Here is a 21,118-nt window from a genome sequence, read left to right as displayed (position 1 = left end):
GCAATTACTGTAAATGTGTCCAATGAGTTAAAAGATGACATCAATGAGTGGGTGGAAAATCTCAACCAAGAAATGGAAACTATAAAATTGGAAATTTGAGAGTTGAAAAATACAGTAACTGAAATTTTTTTAAAAATCTAAATAGCTTCAACAGTAGATTAGAAAACAAAGCAGATTGGCAAAAGAAGCCATGAAGTTCAAGCTAGATCAATAGAAATCACCTAGTTTCGAGAAACAGGGGAGAAAAAGATGGAATAAAGTTGAAAAGAGATATGTAGGGCAATATCAAACAATCCATAATAGGTATTAGAAGGAGTCTTAGGGCAATATCAAACAATCCATAATAGGTATTAGAAGGAGTCTTAGGGCAATATCAAACAATCCATAATAGGTATTAGAAGGAGTCTTAGGGCAATATCAAACAATCCATAATCGGTATTAGAAGGAGTCTTAGGGCAATATCAAACAATCCATAATCGGTATTAGAAGGAGTCTTAGGGCAATATCAAACAATCCATAATAGGTATTAGAAGGAGTCTTAGGGCAATATCAAACAATCCATAATAGGTATTAGAAGGAGTCTTAGGGCAATATCAAACAATCCATAATAGGTATTAGAAGGAGTCTTAGAAGGAGAGGCAGCAGTAGATTATAGAAAATTTTTTGAAGAAATAATGACTGGAATTTTCTCACATTTTGTGGGGAAAAAATTAACTTACTCAAGAAGTACAGCAGACTGAAAGCAAGATAATCACAAAACCACTTATTGACTGTCCAGAGAAAAATGGTATATTGTACATAGGGAACAACAGTGCAATTAACACCTCACTTCTTATCAGAAACTGTGGAGGTCAAAAGACATTGGACCAACATATTCAAATGGTGGAAAAAAGAAAGCTTTCAGCCAAGAATTCTGCATCTGGAAAAATTATCCTTCAAAAATAAGGGGAAAATAAAGACATTTTTGGATAAACAGAGATGAGAGAATTTTTCACTAGCAGACCTGCACTATAAGACATTTTGGCTGAAGGGAAATGACACCTAAATGGATATTTGGATCTACACAAAGGAGTGAAGAGCACATGAAATTGTAAATGTGTGTAAAACAAAAATAATGATTTTTTATTATGTCTTAATATCTTTAAAAGACAAGTGACTGAAAAAGTATAGTACTACTGTGTTGATGTGTTTACAATGTATACAGATAATACACAGGACAACAAAAATACAGGATGAGGCACAGGTTAATGGAATATTTTGTAAGGTTTCTATAGTTTTACCTTAAGTAATTCGATAAATTTTCTTTTTCTTTTTTTTTTTTTTTTTTTGGTCCCCCAGGCTTGTCTTTGTCTGGCTTTGTCCCCCAGGCTTGAGTGCAGTGATGCAATCTCAGCTCGCTGCAGCCTCAACCTCCCAGGTTCAAGCAATCCTCTTGACTCAGCCCCCCAAGTAGCTGGGACTACAGACGTGCATCATCACGCCCAGCCAAATTTTTTTGTAGGGATGGGGTTTCACCATGTTGCCAAGGCTGGCCTCCAACTCCTGAGCTCAAGCAGTCTGCCCACCTTGGCCTCCCAAAGTGCTAGGACTACAAGCCTGAGCCACCATGCTGTGCCAAGAAGTAATTCAATACATTTTCTAAAATTTTCTAAAGTACACTGGAATAAATTGAATTTATACACTGTAGTCCCAAGAGCAACCACTAAAAATATAATGAAAAGACATATAGATAGAAAACCAATAGAGGAATTAAAATGGAATGCCAAAAAATATGTCTTTAGCATAAAGGGAGGTAGGAAAAGAGGAACAGTGAAACAAATAATGGATAGAAGAAATGGGAAAGAGATGGTATGATTGTAGGTTTAAAAGTGAACATGTAAATAATTAAGTGTAAATAGACCAAAATTCTAAACAAAAGGCAGAGATTGTCAGACTGGACCAAAAAAAAAGCAAGAACCAAGTATGTGCTATCTATATGAGATGTACTGTCTATATGAGAGACATTCTACATATAAAGATGCAAATACACTGAGGGTAAAAGGATAGAAAGAAATATACCATGCAAATAGTATGCACAAGAAATTTGTAGTAACTCTATTCTTACCAGAAAAACAAGACATCAATACAAGGAAGATTTCTGGAGACTAAGAGGAATCTTTCATAATGATAAAAGAGTTAATACATTAGGAAGTTATAAGAATTGCATGTGTATGCACACGTATGTTTATTGCGGCATTATTCACAATAGCAAAGACTTGGAACCAACCCAAATGTCCAACAATGATAGACTGGATTAAGAAAATGTGGCACATATACACCATGGAATACTATGCAGCCATAAAAAATGATGAGTTCATGTCCTTTGTAGGGGCATGGATGAAATTGGAAATCATCATTCTCAGTAAACTATCGCAAGAAGAAAAACCCAAACACCGCATATTCTCACTCATAGGTGGGAATTGAATAATGAGAACACATGGACACAGGAAGGGGAACATCACACTTCGGGGACTGTTGTGGGGTGGGGGGAGGGGGGAGGGATAGCATTGGGAGATATACCTAATGCTAGATGATGAGTTAGTGGGTGCAGCGCACCAGCATGGCACATGTATACGTATGTAACTTACCTGCACATTGCGCACATGTACCATAAAACCTAAAGTATAATAATAATAATTTAAAAAAATAAATAAATAAAAATAAAATAAAATAAAATAAAAAAAGAATTACATGTGTATATGCACCTAATAAGTATAGTTTCAAAATACATGAAGCAAACAACTGAACTAAGAGGGAAAACAGTCAAACTACAACCGTAGTTGGACACTTTTTACTCTGTAGTTGATAATACAACTGGATCCCCCCCATCAAAGTAAAGAAATCAAAGATCTGAAAAACACTATTAACTACCATGACCTGATTGATATTTATAGAACTGTAGCTAACAAATACAGAATACACTTTTTCTCCCTAAGTACACAAGGAAGATTCACCAGGGTAGGCCGTGTTTAGGCGATAAGTCTCAGTGTATTTCAAAAGATTAAAATCTTACAGAGTATGTTTTCTGACCATAATGAAAGTAAATTTGAACCACATGATAATAAAATGACTACATATTAAAAAGTGTCCTTCAGAAAAATTCACATACTTTTTAAAATTGTGGGATGAAGCCAAAGTAGTCATTACAGTGAAATTTTTAGTTTTAAATGTTAATGTTAGAAAAGAAAAAAGTCTAAACCTAAGCTTCCATTTAAGAAGCTAGAGAAAGAACAAATTAAATATAAAGTAGAAAGAAGGAAATAATAAAGATAACAGAAATAGATGAAATAGGAAACAGATTTAAAAGATCAATAAAGTTGATAAATATCTAGCTAGATTGATCAGGGATTTAAAAAAATGTTACCAGTATTGGGGATAAAAATAGCAATTGGGAATAAATCTATACAGAGTATAGAATTATAAAGTTGATAGGAAATATTATGAACAATTTTATGCCAATAAATTTGATATTAAATGAAATGGACAAATTTCTGGAAAAACACAAGTCATAAAACTAACACAAGAAGGCGGATAAAATATTAATAGCCCTATGTCTACTAAAGAAATTGAATTTGTAATTTTAATTTGTACGTTTCCTGCAAAGCAAAATTCAGGTGCAAAGGGCTTCACTGGTGAATTTCACCAAACATTTAAGAAAGACATAGTACTATTCAAACACAACTTAAATAGAAGGGGTAGGACTGTTTCTCAAGTTATTTTATTAAATCAGTTTTACTCTGATAACAAAAACAGAAAAAGAAATTACAAAAATAGAAAATTACAAATAAAAATCCCACATAAACATGCAAATTTTTTTTTCTTAGAGATGACGCCTCACTCTTTTGCCCAGGCTGGAGTGCAGTGGTGACCCCACAGCTGACTGCAGCCTTGACCTCCCAGGTTTAAGCAGTCCTCCCTTCTGAGCCTCCCAGGTAGCTGGGACCACAGGCATGCACCACCACGCCCAGCTAGTTTATTTTATTTTATTTTTTTGTAGAGACAAGGTCTTGCTTTGTTGCCCAGGCTGGTCTTGAACTCCTGAGCTCAAGAGATCCTCCCACCTAGGCCTCCCAAAGTGCTGGGATTACAGGCATGCGGCACTGTGCCCAGGATAAATATGCAAAAATTCTTAACAAAATATCGATTCACTGAAGCCCATCAACATAGGAAAAGAACAATACATCATAACCAAGAGAAGCTTTCCCAGGATTGCAAGGTTAATTTAACACTAGAAAATCCATCAATATAAGTTCTGGTATTAGTAGAACAAAAAATCATCATCATCTTAACAGATGCCGCAGAAGCATTTGACAAAATTTAATAGCTATTCCCAATTTAAACTCTGAGTAAACTAGGAAAAGAAGGGAACTTCCTTAAAGGCATCTGTGAAAACCCAACAGCTAGAATTACACTTAATGATGGAAGTCTGAAATTCTTTCTTCTAAGTTCAAGAATAAGCAGGGGAGGCAGAGCAAGATGGCTGAATAGAACCCTCCAGCATTTGTCCCCCAAGCAAGAACACCAACTTGAACAACTATCCACACAAGAAAGCACTTTCAGAAGAACTAAAACTCAGGTGAGCAATCACACTACCTGGTTTTAATATATTAAGGAAAGAGGCACTGAAGAGGTTAGGAAAGATAGTCTTGAATTGACTATACCACGCCTCCTCCATCATCCAGCAGTGCAATATGATGTGGAGAGAGAATCTGTGTGCTTGGGGAAGGGAAAGTGAAGTGATTGTGAGACTTTGAATTGGAACTCACTGCAGCCCTGTCACAGCAGAAAACTACACACGGCAGAATTTGGCCAGTGCCCACAGCAGAAGCATTTAGAACAGACATAGCCAGAGGCAAATCGTCCATCCTAGCAGTCGGAACTTGAGTTCCAGCTAGCCCCACCACCATGGGCTAAGGTGCTGTGGGGTGCTAAATAAATTTGAAAGGCAGTCTAGGCCACAAGGACTGCAATTCCTGGACAAGTCCTGGTGCTGTGTTGGGCTCAGAGCCAGTGGATTTGGGGTCCACATGATCCAGTGAGACACCAGCTGGGGCAGCCAGGGGAAAGCTTATGTCACCCCTTCCCCAACTTCAGGCAGCACAACTCACAGCACCAGGAGGAGAGGGAAGAGTAAAGAGGGGCCAGGCATGGTGGCCTGTAATCCCAGCACTTTGGGAGGCCAAGGTGGGCGGATCACCTGAGGTCAGGAGTTCGAGACCAGCCTGGCCAACATGGCGAAACCCCATCTCTACTAAAACTACAAAAATTAGCGAGGCATGGTGGCAGGCACCTGTAATCCCAGCTACTCAGGAGGCTGAGGCCTGAGAATCATTTGAACCCTGGAGGCGGAGGTTGCAGTGAGCCAAGATCTCACCACTGCGCTCCAGCCTGGGTGACAGAGCAAGGCTCTGTCTCAAAAAAAAAGTGTATGAGTAGATAATTTAAGTAGACCTATATCCAATAAAGAAATAGAATCAATAATTATTAATAACCTTCCAGAACTGGATGACATTCTGTTAAGTGAAATAAGTTAGGCACACAAAGACAAACTTTGCATGTCCTCATTGTTTGTGAGAGCTAAAAATTAGACTCATGGTGATAGTGAGTAGAATGATGGTTACCAGAGGCTAGGAAGGGGAGTAGGGGGTTGGGAGAGAATGGATGGTTAATGGGTACAAAAATATTGTTAGATACAATGAATAAGATCTAGTATTTGATAGCACAACAAGGTGACTACAGTAAGCAATATTTTATTATACATTTCAAAATGACTGAGGGAGTACAATTGGAATGTTCTTAACAAAGAAATGAATTCTTGAGGTGATGGATACCCATTTACCCTGATGTGATTATTACACATTATACAATGTCTCAAAATATTCCTGTCTCAAAATATCTCATGTACCCCATAGATATATATTATATATAATATATAATTATTATATATAATATATAATTATTATGTTATATATTTAATTATATATTATATATAATTATTATGTTATATATTTATTATATATTATAATATAATATATAATCTACATATAGATATATATATAATATATATATATCTACTATGCACTTATAAAAATTAAAAAGAAAAAAAACAAGGGCCAGGCACAGTGGCTCACGCTGGTCATCCCAGCACTTTGGGGAGACCAAGGCAAGAGGATTCCTTGAGCCCAGGAGTTCAAGACCAGTCTGTAGTGACAACCCATCTCTACAAAAAATAGAAATAAAAAAAAATAAGCTGGGTATGGTGGTACACACCTGCAGTCCCTGCTACATAGGAGGCTCAGGTCATAGGATCACTCCACTGCGCTCCAGCCTGTGTGACATAGCGAGACCCCATCTCAAAAAACAAAAAGCAAGAATGTCTGTTCTTGACACTTCTATTCAGAATTATACTGAATGCCTTAGCAATTGCAATAAGGCAAAAAAAAAAAAAAAAAAAAAAGCATACAGATTGGAAAGGAAGTAAGACTTATTTGCAGACAACACATATATAGAAATGTATATTGAAATCCTAGGTTCCAAGATGGCCGTATAGGAACAGCTCCAGTCTACAGCTCCCAGGGTGAGTGATGCAGAAGACGGGTGATTTCTGCATTTCCAACTGAGGTACCGGGTTCATCTCACTGGGGCTTGTCAGTGGGTGCATGACTGGGTGCAGCCCACTGAGCAAGAGCTGAAGCAGGGCGAGGCTTTGCCTCACCCAGGAAGCGCAAAGGGTCAGGGAATTCCCTTTCCTACCCAAGGGAATCTATGACCGACGGCACCTGGAAAATGGGGTCACTCCCACCCTAATACTGCATTTTTCCAACGGTCTTAGCAAACGGCGCACCAGGAGATTATATCCCGCGCCTAGCTTGGAGGGTCCCACGCCCATGGATCCTCATTCATTGCTAGCACAGCAGTCTGAGATTGAACTGCAAGGTGCCAGCAAGGCTTGGGGAAGGGTGCCCACCATTGCTGAGGCCTGAGTAGGTAAACAAAGCAGCCAGGAAGCTCAAACTGGGTGGAGCCCACCGCAGCTCAAGGAGGCCTGCCTGCCTCTGTAGACTCCACTTCTAGGGGCAGGGCATAGCCGAACAAAAGGCAGCAGAAACTTCTGCAGACTTAAATGTCCCTATCTGACAGCTTTGAAGAGAGTAGTGGTTCTCCCAGCATGGAGTTTGAGATCTGAGAACGGACAGACTGCCTCCTCAAGTGGGTCCCTGACCCCTGAGTGGCCTAACTGGGAGGCATCTCCCAGTAGGGGCCGACTGACACCTCACACAGCCGGGTGCCCCTCTGAGATGAAGCTTCCAGAGGAACGATCAGGCAGCAACATTTGCTGTTCTGCAATATTCACTGTTCTGCAGCCTCCACTGGTGATATCCAGGCAAACAGGGTCTGGAGTGGACCTCCAGCAAACTCCAACAGACCTGCAGCTAAGGGTCCTGACTGTTGGAAGGAAAACTAACAAACAGAAAGGACATTCACACCAAAACCCCATCTGTATGTCACCATCATCAAAGACCAAAGGTAGATAAAACCACAAAGATGGGGAGAAACCAGAGTAGAAAAGCTGAAAATTCTAAAAATCAGAGTGCCTCTTCTCCTCCAAAGGAATGCAGCTCCTCGCCAGCAACAGAGCAAAGCTGGACGGAGAATGACTTTGACGAGTTGAGAGAAGAAGACTTCAGATGATCAAACATCTCCTAGCTAAAGGAGGATGTTTGAACCCATCACAAAGAAGCTAAAAACCTTGAGAAAAGATTAGACGAATGGCTAACTAGAATAACCAATGAAGAGAGGTCCTTAAATGACCTGATGGAGCTGAAAACCATGGCACGAGAACTACGTGATGCATGCACAAGCTTCAGTAGCCGATTCGATCAACTGGAAGAAAGGGTATCAGTGATTGAAGATCAAATGAATGAAATGAAGTGAGAAGAGAAGTTTGGAGAAAAAAGAGTAAAAAGAAACGAACAAAGCTTCCAAGAAATATGGGACTATGTGAAAAGACCAAATCTGTATCTGATTTGTGTACCTGAAAGTGACGGGGAGAGTGGAACCAAGTTGGAAAACACTCTTCAGGATATCATCCAGGAGAACTTCCCCAACCTAGCAAGGCAGGCCAACATTCAAATTTAGGAAGTACAGAGAATGCCACAAAGATACTCCTCCAGAAGAGCAACTCTGAGACACATAATTGTCAGATTCACCAAAGTTGAAATGAAGGAAAAAATGTTAAGGGCAGCCAGAGAGAAAGGTTGGATTACCCATAAAGGGAAGCCCAGCAGACTAACAGCTGATCTCTCGGCAGAAACTCTACAAGCCAGAAGAGAGTGGGGGCCAGTATTCAACATTCTTAAAGAAAAGAATTTTCAACCCGGAATTTCATATCCACCCAAACTAAGCTTCATAAGTGAAGGAGAAATAAAATCCTTTACAGACAAGCAAATGCTGAGAGATTTTGTCACCACCAGGCCTGCCTTACAAGAGCTCCTGAAGGAAGCACTAAACATGGAAAGGAACAACCGGTACCAGCCACTGCAAAAACATGCCAAATTGTAAAGACCATCGAGGCTAGGAAGAAACTGCATCCACTAACGAGCAAAATAACCAGCTAACATCATAATGACAGGATCAGATTCACACATAACAATATTAACCTTAAATGTGGATGTGTCAAATGCTCCAATTAAAAGGCACAGACTGGCAAATTGGATAAAGAATCAAGACCCATCAGTGTGCTGTATTCAGGAGACTCATCTCACATGCAGAGACACACATAGCCTCAAAATAAAGGGATGGAGGAAGATCTACCAAGCAAATGGAAAACAAAAAAAGCAGGGGTTGCAATCCTAGTCTCTGATAAAACAGACTTTAAACCAACAAAGATCAAAAGAGACAAAGAAGGCCATTACATAATGGTAAAGGGATCAATTCAACAAGAAGATCTAACTATCCTAAATATATATGCACCCAATACAGGAGCCCCCAGATTCATAAAGCAAGTTCTTAGAGACCAGCAAAGAGACTTAGATTCCCACACAATAATAATGGGAGACTTTAACACCCCACAGTCAACATTAGACAGATCAATGAGACAGAAAGTTAACAAACAAGGATATCCAGGAATTGAACTCAGCTCTGCACCAAGCAGACGTAATAGACCCCAAATCAACAGAATATACATTCTTGTCAACACCACACCACACTTATTCCAAAATTGACCACATAATTGGAAGTAAAGCACTCCTCAGCAAATGTAAAAGAACAGAAATTATAACAAACTGTCTCAGACCACAGTGCAATCAAACTAGAACTCAGGATTAAGAAACTCATCCAAAACCGCTCAACTACATGGAAACTGAACAACCTGCTACTGAATGACTACTGGGTACCTAATGAAATGAAGGCAGAAATAAAGGTGTTCTTTGAAACCAATGAGAACAAAGACACAACATACCAGAATCTCTGGGACACATTTAAAGCAGTGTGTAGAGGGAAATTTGTAGCATTAAATGCCCACAAGAGAAAGCAGGAAAGATCTAAAATTGGCACCCTAACATCACAATTAAAAGAACTAGAGAAGCAAGAGCAAACACATTCAAAAGCTAGCTAGCAGAAGGCAAGAAATAACTAAGATCAGAGCAGAACTGAAGGAGATAGAGACACAAAAAGCCCTTCAAAAAATCAATGAATCCAGGAGCTGGTTTTCTGGAAAGATCAACAAAATTGATAGACCACTAGCAAGATTAATAAGAAACAAGAGAAGATTCAAATAGATGCAATAAAAAATGATAAAGGGGTTATCACCACCAATCCCACAGAAATACAAACTACCATCAGAGAATACTATAAACACCTCTATGCAAATAAACTAGAAAATGTAGAAGAAATGGATAAATTCCTGGACACCTACACCCTCCCAAGACTAAAGCAGGAAGAAGTTGAATCCCTGAAGAGACCAATAACAGGCTCTGAAATTGAGGCAATAATTAATAGCCTACCAACCAAGAAAAGTCCAGGACCAGACGGATTCACAGCCGAATTCTACCAGAGGTACAAGGGGGAGCTGGTACCATTCCTTCTGAAACTATTCCAATCAATAGAAAAAGAGGGAATCCTCCCTAACTCATTTTATGAGGCCAGCATCATCCTGATACCAAAGCCTGGCAGAGACACAACAAAAAAAAGAGAATTTTAGACCAATATCCCTGATGAACATCAATGCAAAAATCCTCAATAAAATGCTGGCAAACCGAATCCAGCAGCATATCAAATTGTTTATCCACCATGATCAAGTGGGCTTCATCCCTGGGATGCAAGGCTGGTTCAACATATGCAAATCAATAAACGTAATCCATCATATAAACAGAACCAAAGACAAAAACCACATGATTATCTCAATAGATGCAGAAAAGGCCTTTGACAACATTCAACAGCCCTTCACGCTAAAAACTCTCAATAAATTAGTTATTGATGGGACATACCTCAAAATAATAAGAGCTATTTATGACAAACCCACAGCCAATATCATACTGAATGGGCAAAAACTGGAAGTATTCCCTTTGAAAACTGGCACAAGACAGGGATGCCCTCTCTCACCACTCCTGTTCAACATAGTGTTGGAAGTTCTGGCCAGGGCAATCAGGCAGGAGAAGGAAATAAAGGGTATTCAATTAGGAAAAGATGAAGTCAAATTGTCCCTGTTTGCAGATGACATGATTGTATATTTAGAAAACCCCATCATCTCAGCCCAAAATCTTAAGCTGATAAGCAACTTCAGCAAAGTCTCAGGATACAAAATCAATGTGCAAAAATCACAAGCATTCTTATGCACCAATAACAGACAGAGAGCCAAATCATGAGTGAATTCCCATTCACAATTGCTTCAAAGGGAATAAAATACCTAGGAATCCAACTTATAAGGGATGTGAAGGACCTCTTCAAGGAGAACTACAAACCACTGCTCAACGAAATAAAAGAGAACACAAACAAATGGAAAAACATTCCATGCTCATGGATAGGAAGAATCAATATTGTGAAAATGGCCATACTGCCCAAGGTAATTTATAGATTCAATGCCATCTCCATGAAGCTACCAATGACTTTCTTCTCAGAATTGGAAAAAAACTACTTTAAAGTTCATATGAAACCAGAAAAGAGCCTGCATTGCCAAGACAGTCCTAAGCAAAAAGAACACAGCTGGAGGCATCACGCTACCTGACTTCAAAGTATACTACAAGGCTACAGTAACCAAAACAGGATGGTACTGGTACCAAAACAGAGATAGAGACCAATGGAACAGAACAGAGCCCTCAGAAATAATACCACACATCTACAGCCATCTGATCTTTGACAAACCTGACAAAAGCAATGGGGAAAAGGATTCCCTATTTAATAAATGGTGCTGGGAAAACTGACTAGCCAAATGTAGAAAGCTGAAACTGGATCCCTTCCTTACACCTTATACAAAGATTAATTCAAGATGGGTTAGAGACTTAAATGTTAGACCTAAAAGCATAAAAACCCTAGAAGAAAACCTAGGCAATACCATTCAGGACATAGGCATAGGCAAAGACTTCATGTCTAAAACACCAAAAGCAATAGCAGCAAAAGCCAAAATTGACAAATGGGATCTAATTAAAGAGCTTCTGCACATCAAAAGAAACTACCATCAGAGTGAACAGGCAAGCTACAGAATGGGAGAAAATTTTTGCAATCTACCCATCTGACAAAGGGCTAATATCCAGAATCTACAAAGAACTTAAACAAATTTACAAGAAAAAATCAAACAACCCTATCAAAAAGTGGGCGAAGGATATGAACAGATACTTCTCAAAAGAAGACATTTGTGCAGCCAACAGACACTGAAAAAATGCTCATCATCGCTGGCTGTCGGAGAAATGCAAATCAAAACCACAGTGAGATACCATCTCACACCAGTTAGAATGGCGATCATTAAAAAGTCAGGAAACCACAGGTGCTGGAGAGGATGTGGAGAAATAGGAACACTTTTACACTGCTAGTGGGACTGTAAACTAGTTCAACCATTGTGGAAGACAGTGTGGCGATTCCTCAAGGTTCTAGAACTAGAAATACCATTTGACCCAGCCATCCCATTACTGGGTATATACCCATAGGATTATAAATCATGCTGCTGTAAAGACACATGCACACATATGTTTATTGTGGCACTATTCACAATAGCAAAGACTTGGAACCAACCCAAATGTCCATCAATGATAGACTGGATTAAGAAAATGTGGCACATATCCACCATGGAATACTATGCAGCCATAAAAAATGATGAGTTCATGTCCTTTGTAGGGACATGGATGAAGCTGGAAATCATCATTCTCAGTAAACAATCGCAAGGACAGAAAACCAAACACCACATGTTCTCACTCATAGGTGGGAATTGAACAATGAGAACACTTGGACACAGGAAGGGCAACATCAACACACTGGGCCTGTCGTGGGGTTGGGGGCTAGGGGAGGGATAGCATTAGGAGATATACCTAATGTAAATGATGAGTTAATGGGTGCAGCACACCAACATGGCACACGTATACATATGTAACAAACCTGCATGTTGTGCACATGTACCCTAGAACTTAAAATATAATAATTTTTTAAAAAGTTAAAAATAAATAAAAATAAAATGTAAGCAAACACTTAAAAAAATAAAATAAATTGAAAGAATAAAAAAAGAAAAAAAAAGAAATCCTAAGGAATCGACAAAAAAAGTTTACTCAAACTAGTGAACTTAGCAAGGTTGCAGGATACAGTATCAATATATATAAATCAAGTATATTTATATTAGCAATGGACAATTGGAAAATGAAGTAAAAATACATTTCTATTTTCAATATCATTAAATTCTTGAGGATAAAGAGAGAGGTTTGCATAGGTTCAGTGGAGACATGATAGAGGAATGGGTTAGTTTAACCAGCGGGGAGAAGTGATCTGGAAGGATCACTTCTGTGGTATCTGCTGTGTCTTGAAAGACAAGAAACTCCAAACAATCAAAGGGATAATAGTCATTCCAGGTAAAAGGACAAAAGCAAACATTCCTAGGCCCTAGGTGATCCACCGTGCCTAGCTGGTGATGGGTTTTAAATAGTCCAGGCACAGTGGCTCGTGCCTGTAATCCCAGCACTTTGGGAGGCCAAAGCAGGCGGATCACCTGAGGTCAGGAGTTCGAGATCAGCCTGGCCAACATGGTGAAACCCCATCTCTACTAAAATTACAGAAATTAGTATGGTGTGGTGGTGTACACCTGTAATCCCAGCTACTTGGGAGGCTGAGGCAGGAGAATGGCTTGAACCCAGGAGGCAGAGTTTGCAGTGAGCCGAGATTGTACCACTGCACTCCAGCCTAGGCTAACAGAGTGAGACTCCGTCTCAAGAAAAAATAAATAAATAAATAAATAAATAAATAAATGGGAGAAACCTGGTGATGTTGCATTTTAGCAGTTGGCTATGGGAGAGGAGTTGAGTTCAGACCTTTGATGGCCTTTCAGCTATTTATGTTCAGTTCTAGCCATTGAGAGCCAAGCCACCAAAGGTGGTGATACTATATGGCTGCTTCCTAAGAATGAGGCATTAGGTTTCACCAAGCAATCCCTATTCCAGGATGAGGGAATCCCTATTCCAGGATGCCAACTTCTCACTCGACCCACTCAGAATTCTGTATTCTGCTTTGGTGCTGTTGACAATGGTGACCATCTATTAAGAGAAATAGCATGGTAGCTGTGATAGCAGCAATAGTATTGCTAGCCTCAGGGTCCTAAAGTACCAGTGGCAATAGTATCCAAGTAAGTGAGAAGACAGAAGGTAGAGCAATATTTTTCCAGGCTCATGGTACAGAGGTTGATTACAATACCTCTGTACTGTATCATTAGGCTTTGTGAATAGCCTGATCAGTTTGCCAAGGAGTGGAAGTGGAGATCGGAAGTTTTCATTAATTTACTTACTTAGGGCTCAGACTCACACTATTGGTTTTATTACCCTTGTTATGTTATCTTTCATATCTGTTTCTAGGTTGATTACATATTGAATCAAGTTGTACATTCCTAGGCCCTCACAGGGAAAGAAGGAGACAGATCTGTGTTTGAATGTCTGTCTCTGCTACTTAGCTGTATAATCTTAAGGTAGATAACCTAACCCCTCTGAACTCTAGTTTCCCCATCTGTATGATGGATTGATAATGCCTACCTTCTCAGGTCATTGTGAAAATTAAAGATGTGAAAATACTCAACATGTTCTTAGCACATAGATTCTTTTACATTTGCTTCACTTCTTATTTAGCTTTTGTTGTAGGTTATCCTGTGTATTTGACCTTCCAAACAAAGGTTGCTTTTGACTTTATGACTTAAAGTTGGAGTATCTCCTACTACTCCTCTGTCCTCCTTGGACCAGAAAAAAAAAAAAAAATCCCACTATGATCCTAGTCATGCGTATGTGACATTTGGAGAATTTAAGAAGGTATAGAAATTGACAGCTTTGGCAATACTATTGCTTATGTTATACAAGATGTGTAACTTATCAGTGAGGTGAAATGGTAAAGTAATGCTTATCCTTAAAAGCTAAGACTTAAGTCGTCTCAGATAAAGCTAATACTCCTATCTTGACCTCTTCTCTTCACACAATCCTTCAACAGGACTTCATTGACTTAACTAGAGAGACCAGACCAAGGACAAAAGATCGCAGTGGACTGTGTGTGATTGACCTGACAAGAGCTGAGGGAGAAAACAGACCTATTGCCACTCTTGACTTAACTTTAGAACCTGTCACTCCTTCCCAGAAGGAGCCAACCAGTCTTCAGACATGTGCCAGCCTCTCTGGCAAAGCGGTGATGGAAGGGCAGGTGGACAGAAGCTCTCAGCCTACAGCACGGAGAATCATTAACAGTGATCCTGTAGATTTGGACCTAGTGGAAGAAAACACCTTTGTAGGTCCCCCACCCACTACATCCATCAGTGGAGGCTCTGTTTATCCAACAGAGCCTAATTGTAGCTCAGCCACATTCACAGGTAACCTCAGCTTCTTGGCAAGCCTACAGCTGTCTTCAGATGTTAGCTCCCTCTCCCCAACAAGCAATAATAGTAGCAGCAGCAGCAGCAGCAATCAAAAAGCACCCTTGCCATGCCCACAGCAAGATGTGTCTCGCCCACCACAAGCCTTGCCGTGCCCCCTGCGAGCTTTGCCATGCCCACCGAGAGCCTCACCATGTCCACCACGAGCCTCCTCATGCCCACCACAAACCATGCAGTGCCAACTACCAGCTCTAACTCACCCACCTCAAGAAGTGCCATGCCCTCAGCAGAATATCCCAAGCCCACCTCAAGACTCATTATGGCATCCTCAGCACTCACCAAGCCCACCTCAAGACTCTCTGGGCCTACCTCAAGATGTACCAGGCCCGCCTCAAAACATATTACATCCACAAGATGTGGCATACCTGCAAGACATGCCACAGTCACCAGGAGATGTGCCACGATCACCAGGAACCATGCCACCATCACCAGATGTGCCACAGTCACCAGGAGACATGCTAGGGTCACCAAGAGATGTGCCACAGTCACCAGGGGGCATGCCACACTTACCGGGAGATGTGTTACATTCACCTGGAGACATGCCACACTCATCAGGGGATGTGACACACTCACCTAGAGACATCCCTCACTTACCAGGAGACAGGCCTGACTTTACCCAGAATAATGTACAGAACCGTGACATGCCTATGGATATCTCAGCTCCGTCCTCTCCAAGCTGCTCTCCCAGCCCACAGTCTGAAACTCCCTTAGAGAAAGTTCCTTGGCTCTCTGTCATGGAAACCCCAGCCAGAAAAGAAATATCACTGTCAGAGCCTGCCAAACCCGGGTCTGCCCACGTACAATCACGAGCACCACAAGGTGGCTTGTACAACAGACCATGCCTGCATAGACTGAAGTACTTCTTACGACCTCCGGTTCATCACCTCTTCTTTCAGACACTAATACCGGATAAAGACACAAGAGAGGTGAGCTAACATCTTCCCCCAGGGATTAGGTGTCCTTTCTCTAGGCCTAGGAGAAGGTCAGTGTGACTGGAGTCCATGCATGAGAGGACAGGTCAAGCATAAATGAAATTTCTTATCTTTCCTCCACTTGTAAAGACCCATTCAGTGTAGAGGCCCAGATCTGGGTTCAAATTTTAGCCCCACACTTAAAAACTGTCACTTTACTTTTTTTTTTTTTTGAGACCGAGTCTTGCTCTGTCTCCCAGGCTAGAGTGCAGTGGCACAATCTTGGCTCACTGCAGCCTCCGCCTCCCAGGTTCAAGAGTTTCTCCTACCTCAGCCTCCCTAGTAGCTGGGACTACAGGCGCCCGCTACCACGCCCGGCTAATTTTTTGTATTTTTAGTAGAGACGGGGTTTCACAGTGTTAGGCAGAATGGCCTCAATCTCCTGACCTCGTGATCCACCTGCCTTGGCCTCCCAAAGTGTTGGGATTACAGGCGTGAGCCACCGTGCCCAGCACGCCTGGCTAATTTTTGTTATTTTTAGCAGAGACAGGGTTTCATTGTGTTAGCCAGGATGGTCTCGATCTCCTGATCTCGTGATCCACCCGCCTCAGCCTCCCAAAGTGCTGGGATTACAGGTGTGAGCCACGGCACCCGGTGGGGCACTTTACCTTTTTGAGCCTTAGCTTTCCTATCTGTAAAATGGAAGTAATAACATACCTCACAGGGTCATACATGAAAGTGTCAGGGTGTCAGGCTCATCTTAGGCCTTATGTAAATTCTTATCTTCTAGCTGGATGTGGTGGCATGCACCTGTAATCCCAGCTACTCAGGAGGCTGAGGCAGAAGAATCACCTGAATCTGGGAGGCGGAGGTTGCAGTGAGCTGAGACTGCACCACTGCACTCCAGCCTTGGCCACAGAGCAAGAATCTGTCTCAACAAAATAAATAAATTTTTATCTTCAACTCCTATGCTTTTCCCTTCCTGGTGCCCTTATTACGGCTTTCATATCACAGAGATAATAATACTCTATCACTTAAGGGCCTCCAAAATTATTACTTGCTGACTTTGGTGGGGGAGAAATTCAATTTTAAGACATGAGTGGGAATGCTCCTTTCCATTGGTCATCATTGATTTATAAGAAGTAAACTAGATGTGTCAGGGAAAATAACTGTGGCTAAGTTCCACAGTATAAAGTGTTTTTTAGTTATGTACATCCCATCCCCCATATTGAGAAAACCAGCTTGAAACAGTTCAGCGTCAAAAGGTATGCTCTCCTCATTCAAGCAGTGATCCAGGTAGGAAAGAACCAAGGATTCACACTGATTTGACCTTGGAGAATGATTTTTTTTCTCTTTTTTAAAATTATTACATCTTCTAATATGTTGTATGTCTTCTCCTTCTTTATGCCTCTGCCTGACCACTAGCTCATTCTTTTTTTTTTTTTGAGACGGAGTCTCACCCTGTCACTCAGGCTGGAGTACAGTGGTACAATCTCAGCTCACTCACTGCAACCTCCGCCTCCCAGGTTCAAGTGATTCTTCTGCCACAGCCTCCCGCATAGCTGGGATTACAGGCACCCGCCACCACTTCCAGTTAACTTTTTGTACTTTTAGTAGAGACAGGGTTTCACCATGTTGTCCAGGCTTGTCTTGAACTCCTGACCTCAAGTGATCCGCCCACCTCGGCCTCCCAAATTTCTAGGATTACAGGCGCGAGCCACCGCACCCGGCCCAGACGGCATTTATTATTGTGAATAATTTGATGTATTTCCTCCCCAGTTGCCTTTTTATACATAGGCGTTTTACATATTTTAATAACTGGGATTTTTAACATATACACTAATTATTTTTGTTGTTTATGGAGAGTAGGGGTTGAGAGGATGGCTCTGAAGTTTATGCCACGTGTGTTTGAAACCAGCTTCTGCCATTTGTTGTATGACAAATGCTTACCCTCCAAATCTCAGTTTCTTTATTTATAAAATAGGAATAATAATAGTATGTATTTCCTAAGATTATTGTAAGAACTAGTTGAGGATCCATTAAGTGTTCAGTGCTGGGCACGGTGGCTCACGCCTGTAACCCCAGCATTTTGGGAGGCCGTGGTAGGTGGATTGCTTGAGCCCAGGAGTTTGAGACCAGCCTGGGCAACATGGTGAAACCCCCTCTATAAAAAATTCAAAAATTAGCTGAATATGGTGCCACACACCTATATCCTAGCTACTCTGGAGGCTGAGGCAGGAGAATGGCGTGAACCCGGGAGGCAGAACTTGCAGTGAGCCAGGATCGCGCCACTGCGCTCCAGCCTGGGCGACAGAGCGAGACTCCATCTCAAAAAAAAAAAAAAAAAAATTAATTGTTTAAGGCCGGACATGATGGCTCACACCTATAATCCCAGCACTTTGGGAAGCCAAGACAGGCTTGATCACTTGAGTTCACAAGTTCAAGACCAGCCTAGGCAACATGGTGAAACCCTGTCTCTACTAAAAATACAAAAAAAATTAGCCAGGCGTGGTGGCACATGCCTATAGTCCCAGCTACTTGGGAGGCTGAGGTAGGGGGATGGCTTGAGCCTGGGAGGCAGAGGTTGCAGTGAGCCATGATCATGCCACTGTATTCCAGCCCGGGTAACAAAGCCAGACTTTATCTCAAAAAAAAAAAATTAAGAGCTCCAAATTTATTGTTATTAAACCCTCATATCAAACTTTAAAATTATTCTAATTATAAAAGTAATGTGTGTATTATGGAAAAATTGAAAAATATAGAAGAGCACTTAGAGAAAAAATCACCCCTAGTTCTACCACCCACATAATAGAAAATCACTTTTCACATATTCTCTCGCAGTCTTTAGATACATATTTTTTGGGGGAAGAAGCAACTTAATATTTACTGTTCTCACAAAAAAAAAAAAAATGGAATTCTTCTCCTAACAACAAAATGAATTTAAAACTTCTTTCTTATCTATTTCAGTATCTGATATAGTATCACAGCTATCCCTAAGTCTCTAGTTACCCTCACCCCAAAATCAACCTAGGCTACCTCTTGACCCTTTTGTATTTTTCTGTCTATGCTATATTTTAACATAGATGAAATCATGTTACATGTACAATTTTGAATTCTGATTTTTTAACTTTATATAAGCTTTTTCCCATGGCATTAAAAGTTTTTTAGATAAAGCTCTTTTTTGTCTGTTTGTTTTGATTTGGAGTCTCGCTCTGTCACCTAGGCTGGAGTGCAGTGGCGCCATCTCGGTTCACTGTAGCCTCCACCTTCCGGGTTTAAGCAATTCTCATGTCTCAGCCTTCAAGTAGCTGGGACTACAGATGCATGTCATCACATCTGGCTAATTTTTATATTTTTAGTAGAGACAGGGTTTTACCATGTTGGCCAGACTGCTCTCGAACTCCTGACCTCAAGCAGTTTGCCTGCCTTGGCCTCCCAAAGTGCTGGGATTACAGGCGTGAGCCACTGCACCCGTACTCTTTTTTTTTTTTTTTTTAATCATGAAATATTTCAAATGCCTGGAAAACTTTGCTATCTTCAACCTATTCTAGAACCTCTTATTTTTGTATACTGTAGAAATCCCAGCTGGGCGCGGTGGCTCATGCCTGTAATCCCAGCACTTTGGGAGGCTGAGACGAGCGGATCATGAGGTCAGGAGATCGAGACCATCCTGGCTAACACGGTGAAACCCTGTCTCTACTAAAAATACAAAAGAAAATTAGCTGGGTGTGGTGGTGGGTGCCTGTAGTCCCAGCTGCTCTGGAGGCTGAGGCAGGAGAATGGCGTGAACTCGGGAGGCGGAGCTTGCAGTGAGCCGAGGTTGCGCCACTGCACTCCAGCCTGTGGAACAGAGCAAGACTCCATCTCAAAATAAAAAAATAAAATAAAATAAAAATCCCTCCTAATTTCCTTCTTTTTAATCTCTACAGAACAAGGGTCAAAAATTAGAACCCATCCCTCATCGAAGACTAAGAATGGTAACAAATACCATTGAAGAGAATTTTCCCCTGGGGACTGTGCAGTTTTTGATGGACTTTGTGTCACCCCAGCATTACCCACCAAGAGAAATCGTGGCTCACATCATCCAGAAAATCTTGCTCAGTGGCTCTGAGACTGTGGATGTCCTAAAGGAGGCCTACATGCTTCTCATGAAAATTCAGCAGTATGAACCATAACCTCGGCTGTTGGCGAATCTTCTAGGGATCTTGGACTCAGGGCATAGCTTTCTCTTGACAGGCTTTTTTACCCTAACCGTTACAGTGGGTGACTTAGTATATTAGTGTTATTTGAATTGCAAATGATAGGAAACCCAGTCCAAACAGACCTTAACTACTGGTAAAAGAGAATTTAATGGCTCGTGTTACTAGAAACCGAGGAGTGAGATGTGACTTGATTCAGTATACAAAAATGGTTACCAGGGTTCATTCTGCAGCTCTGCTTCTGTTTGGGGCCACATGTGGTAGCCGCTCAGCCTCAGTTCTGTTCTGGGCCGCATGTGGTAGCCTCTCAGCCTCAGGCTTTTATGGCACTTCCAGTGGGAGAGAGTCTGTTTCCTTTATAGTCACCCAAGAGTTCTGAAATTGAGTCTTGCAGGATTTAATTGGCCTAATGAGAGACATGACCATATCTTTGAGCCAATCACCGTGAATTGAGGGGTAGAACAGCACAATTGGCTAAAAAAGCCACATACTTCATTTTGGGGTTCTGGTAGGTAAAACTAGTTGGTTAAGAGTAGTGAAGAGTTGGTTTCTTCAGACAAAATTATAGTACTGAAGCTTTCCAAAAGGGGAGTGGATACTGGGTAGCAAAAAACAATGAAGTTCCACTACTCTCAGATTGACATGGTATGATACCAGAAGGTGAGCAAGAGCATAAAGGATAATGGAGGATAAGAAGAGGCTTCTTCCTTCTATCACCTTCAGATCCTATCCCTTCTTCTGCTAAATTCTCCATAATTCTAATGATTTCACTTGACTTTCAGGCTACATCCAGCCAATGCCAAGACAGTGGAGTGGGACTGGAAACTGCTCACCTATGTCATGGAGGAAGAGGTAACAACAATTATAAGATT

At 41.0% G+C, this 21,118-nt stretch overlaps 1 protein-coding gene across 4 annotated transcripts in view; it reads left to right on the top strand.

Annotated features, from left to right (window-relative positions):
• The window catches only part of LOC100452562 (SUMO-interacting motif-containing protein 1), a 94,748-nt gene that overhangs the window by 26,530 nt on the left and 47,100 nt on the right, over positions 1–21,118 (top strand). For 3 of the 4 annotated variants that reach the window (XM_024247022.3, XM_054546972.2, XM_054546971.2), the window contains exons 2-4: positions 14,701–16,062; positions 19,977–20,209; positions 21,029–21,098. In XM_024247022.3, coding sequence (XP_024102790.2) covers positions 14,701–16,062; positions 19,977–20,209; positions 21,029–21,098 — 1,665 coding nt within the window. The remainder of the gene's footprint in view (positions 1–14,700; positions 16,063–19,976; positions 20,210–21,028; positions 21,099–21,118) is intronic. The other variant, XM_054546973.2, reaches the window with a different exon arrangement.

This window comes from Pongo abelii, chromosome 4 (assembly GCF_028885655.2).
Source record: "Pongo abelii isolate AG06213 chromosome 4, NHGRI_mPonAbe1-v2.0_pri, whole genome shotgun sequence".
Taxonomy (NCBI): domain Eukaryota; kingdom Metazoa; phylum Chordata; class Mammalia; order Primates; family Hominidae; genus Pongo; species Pongo abelii.
Note: the sequence above shows the minus strand (reverse complement) of the source record. Positions and strands in the feature narration are given on the sequence as shown.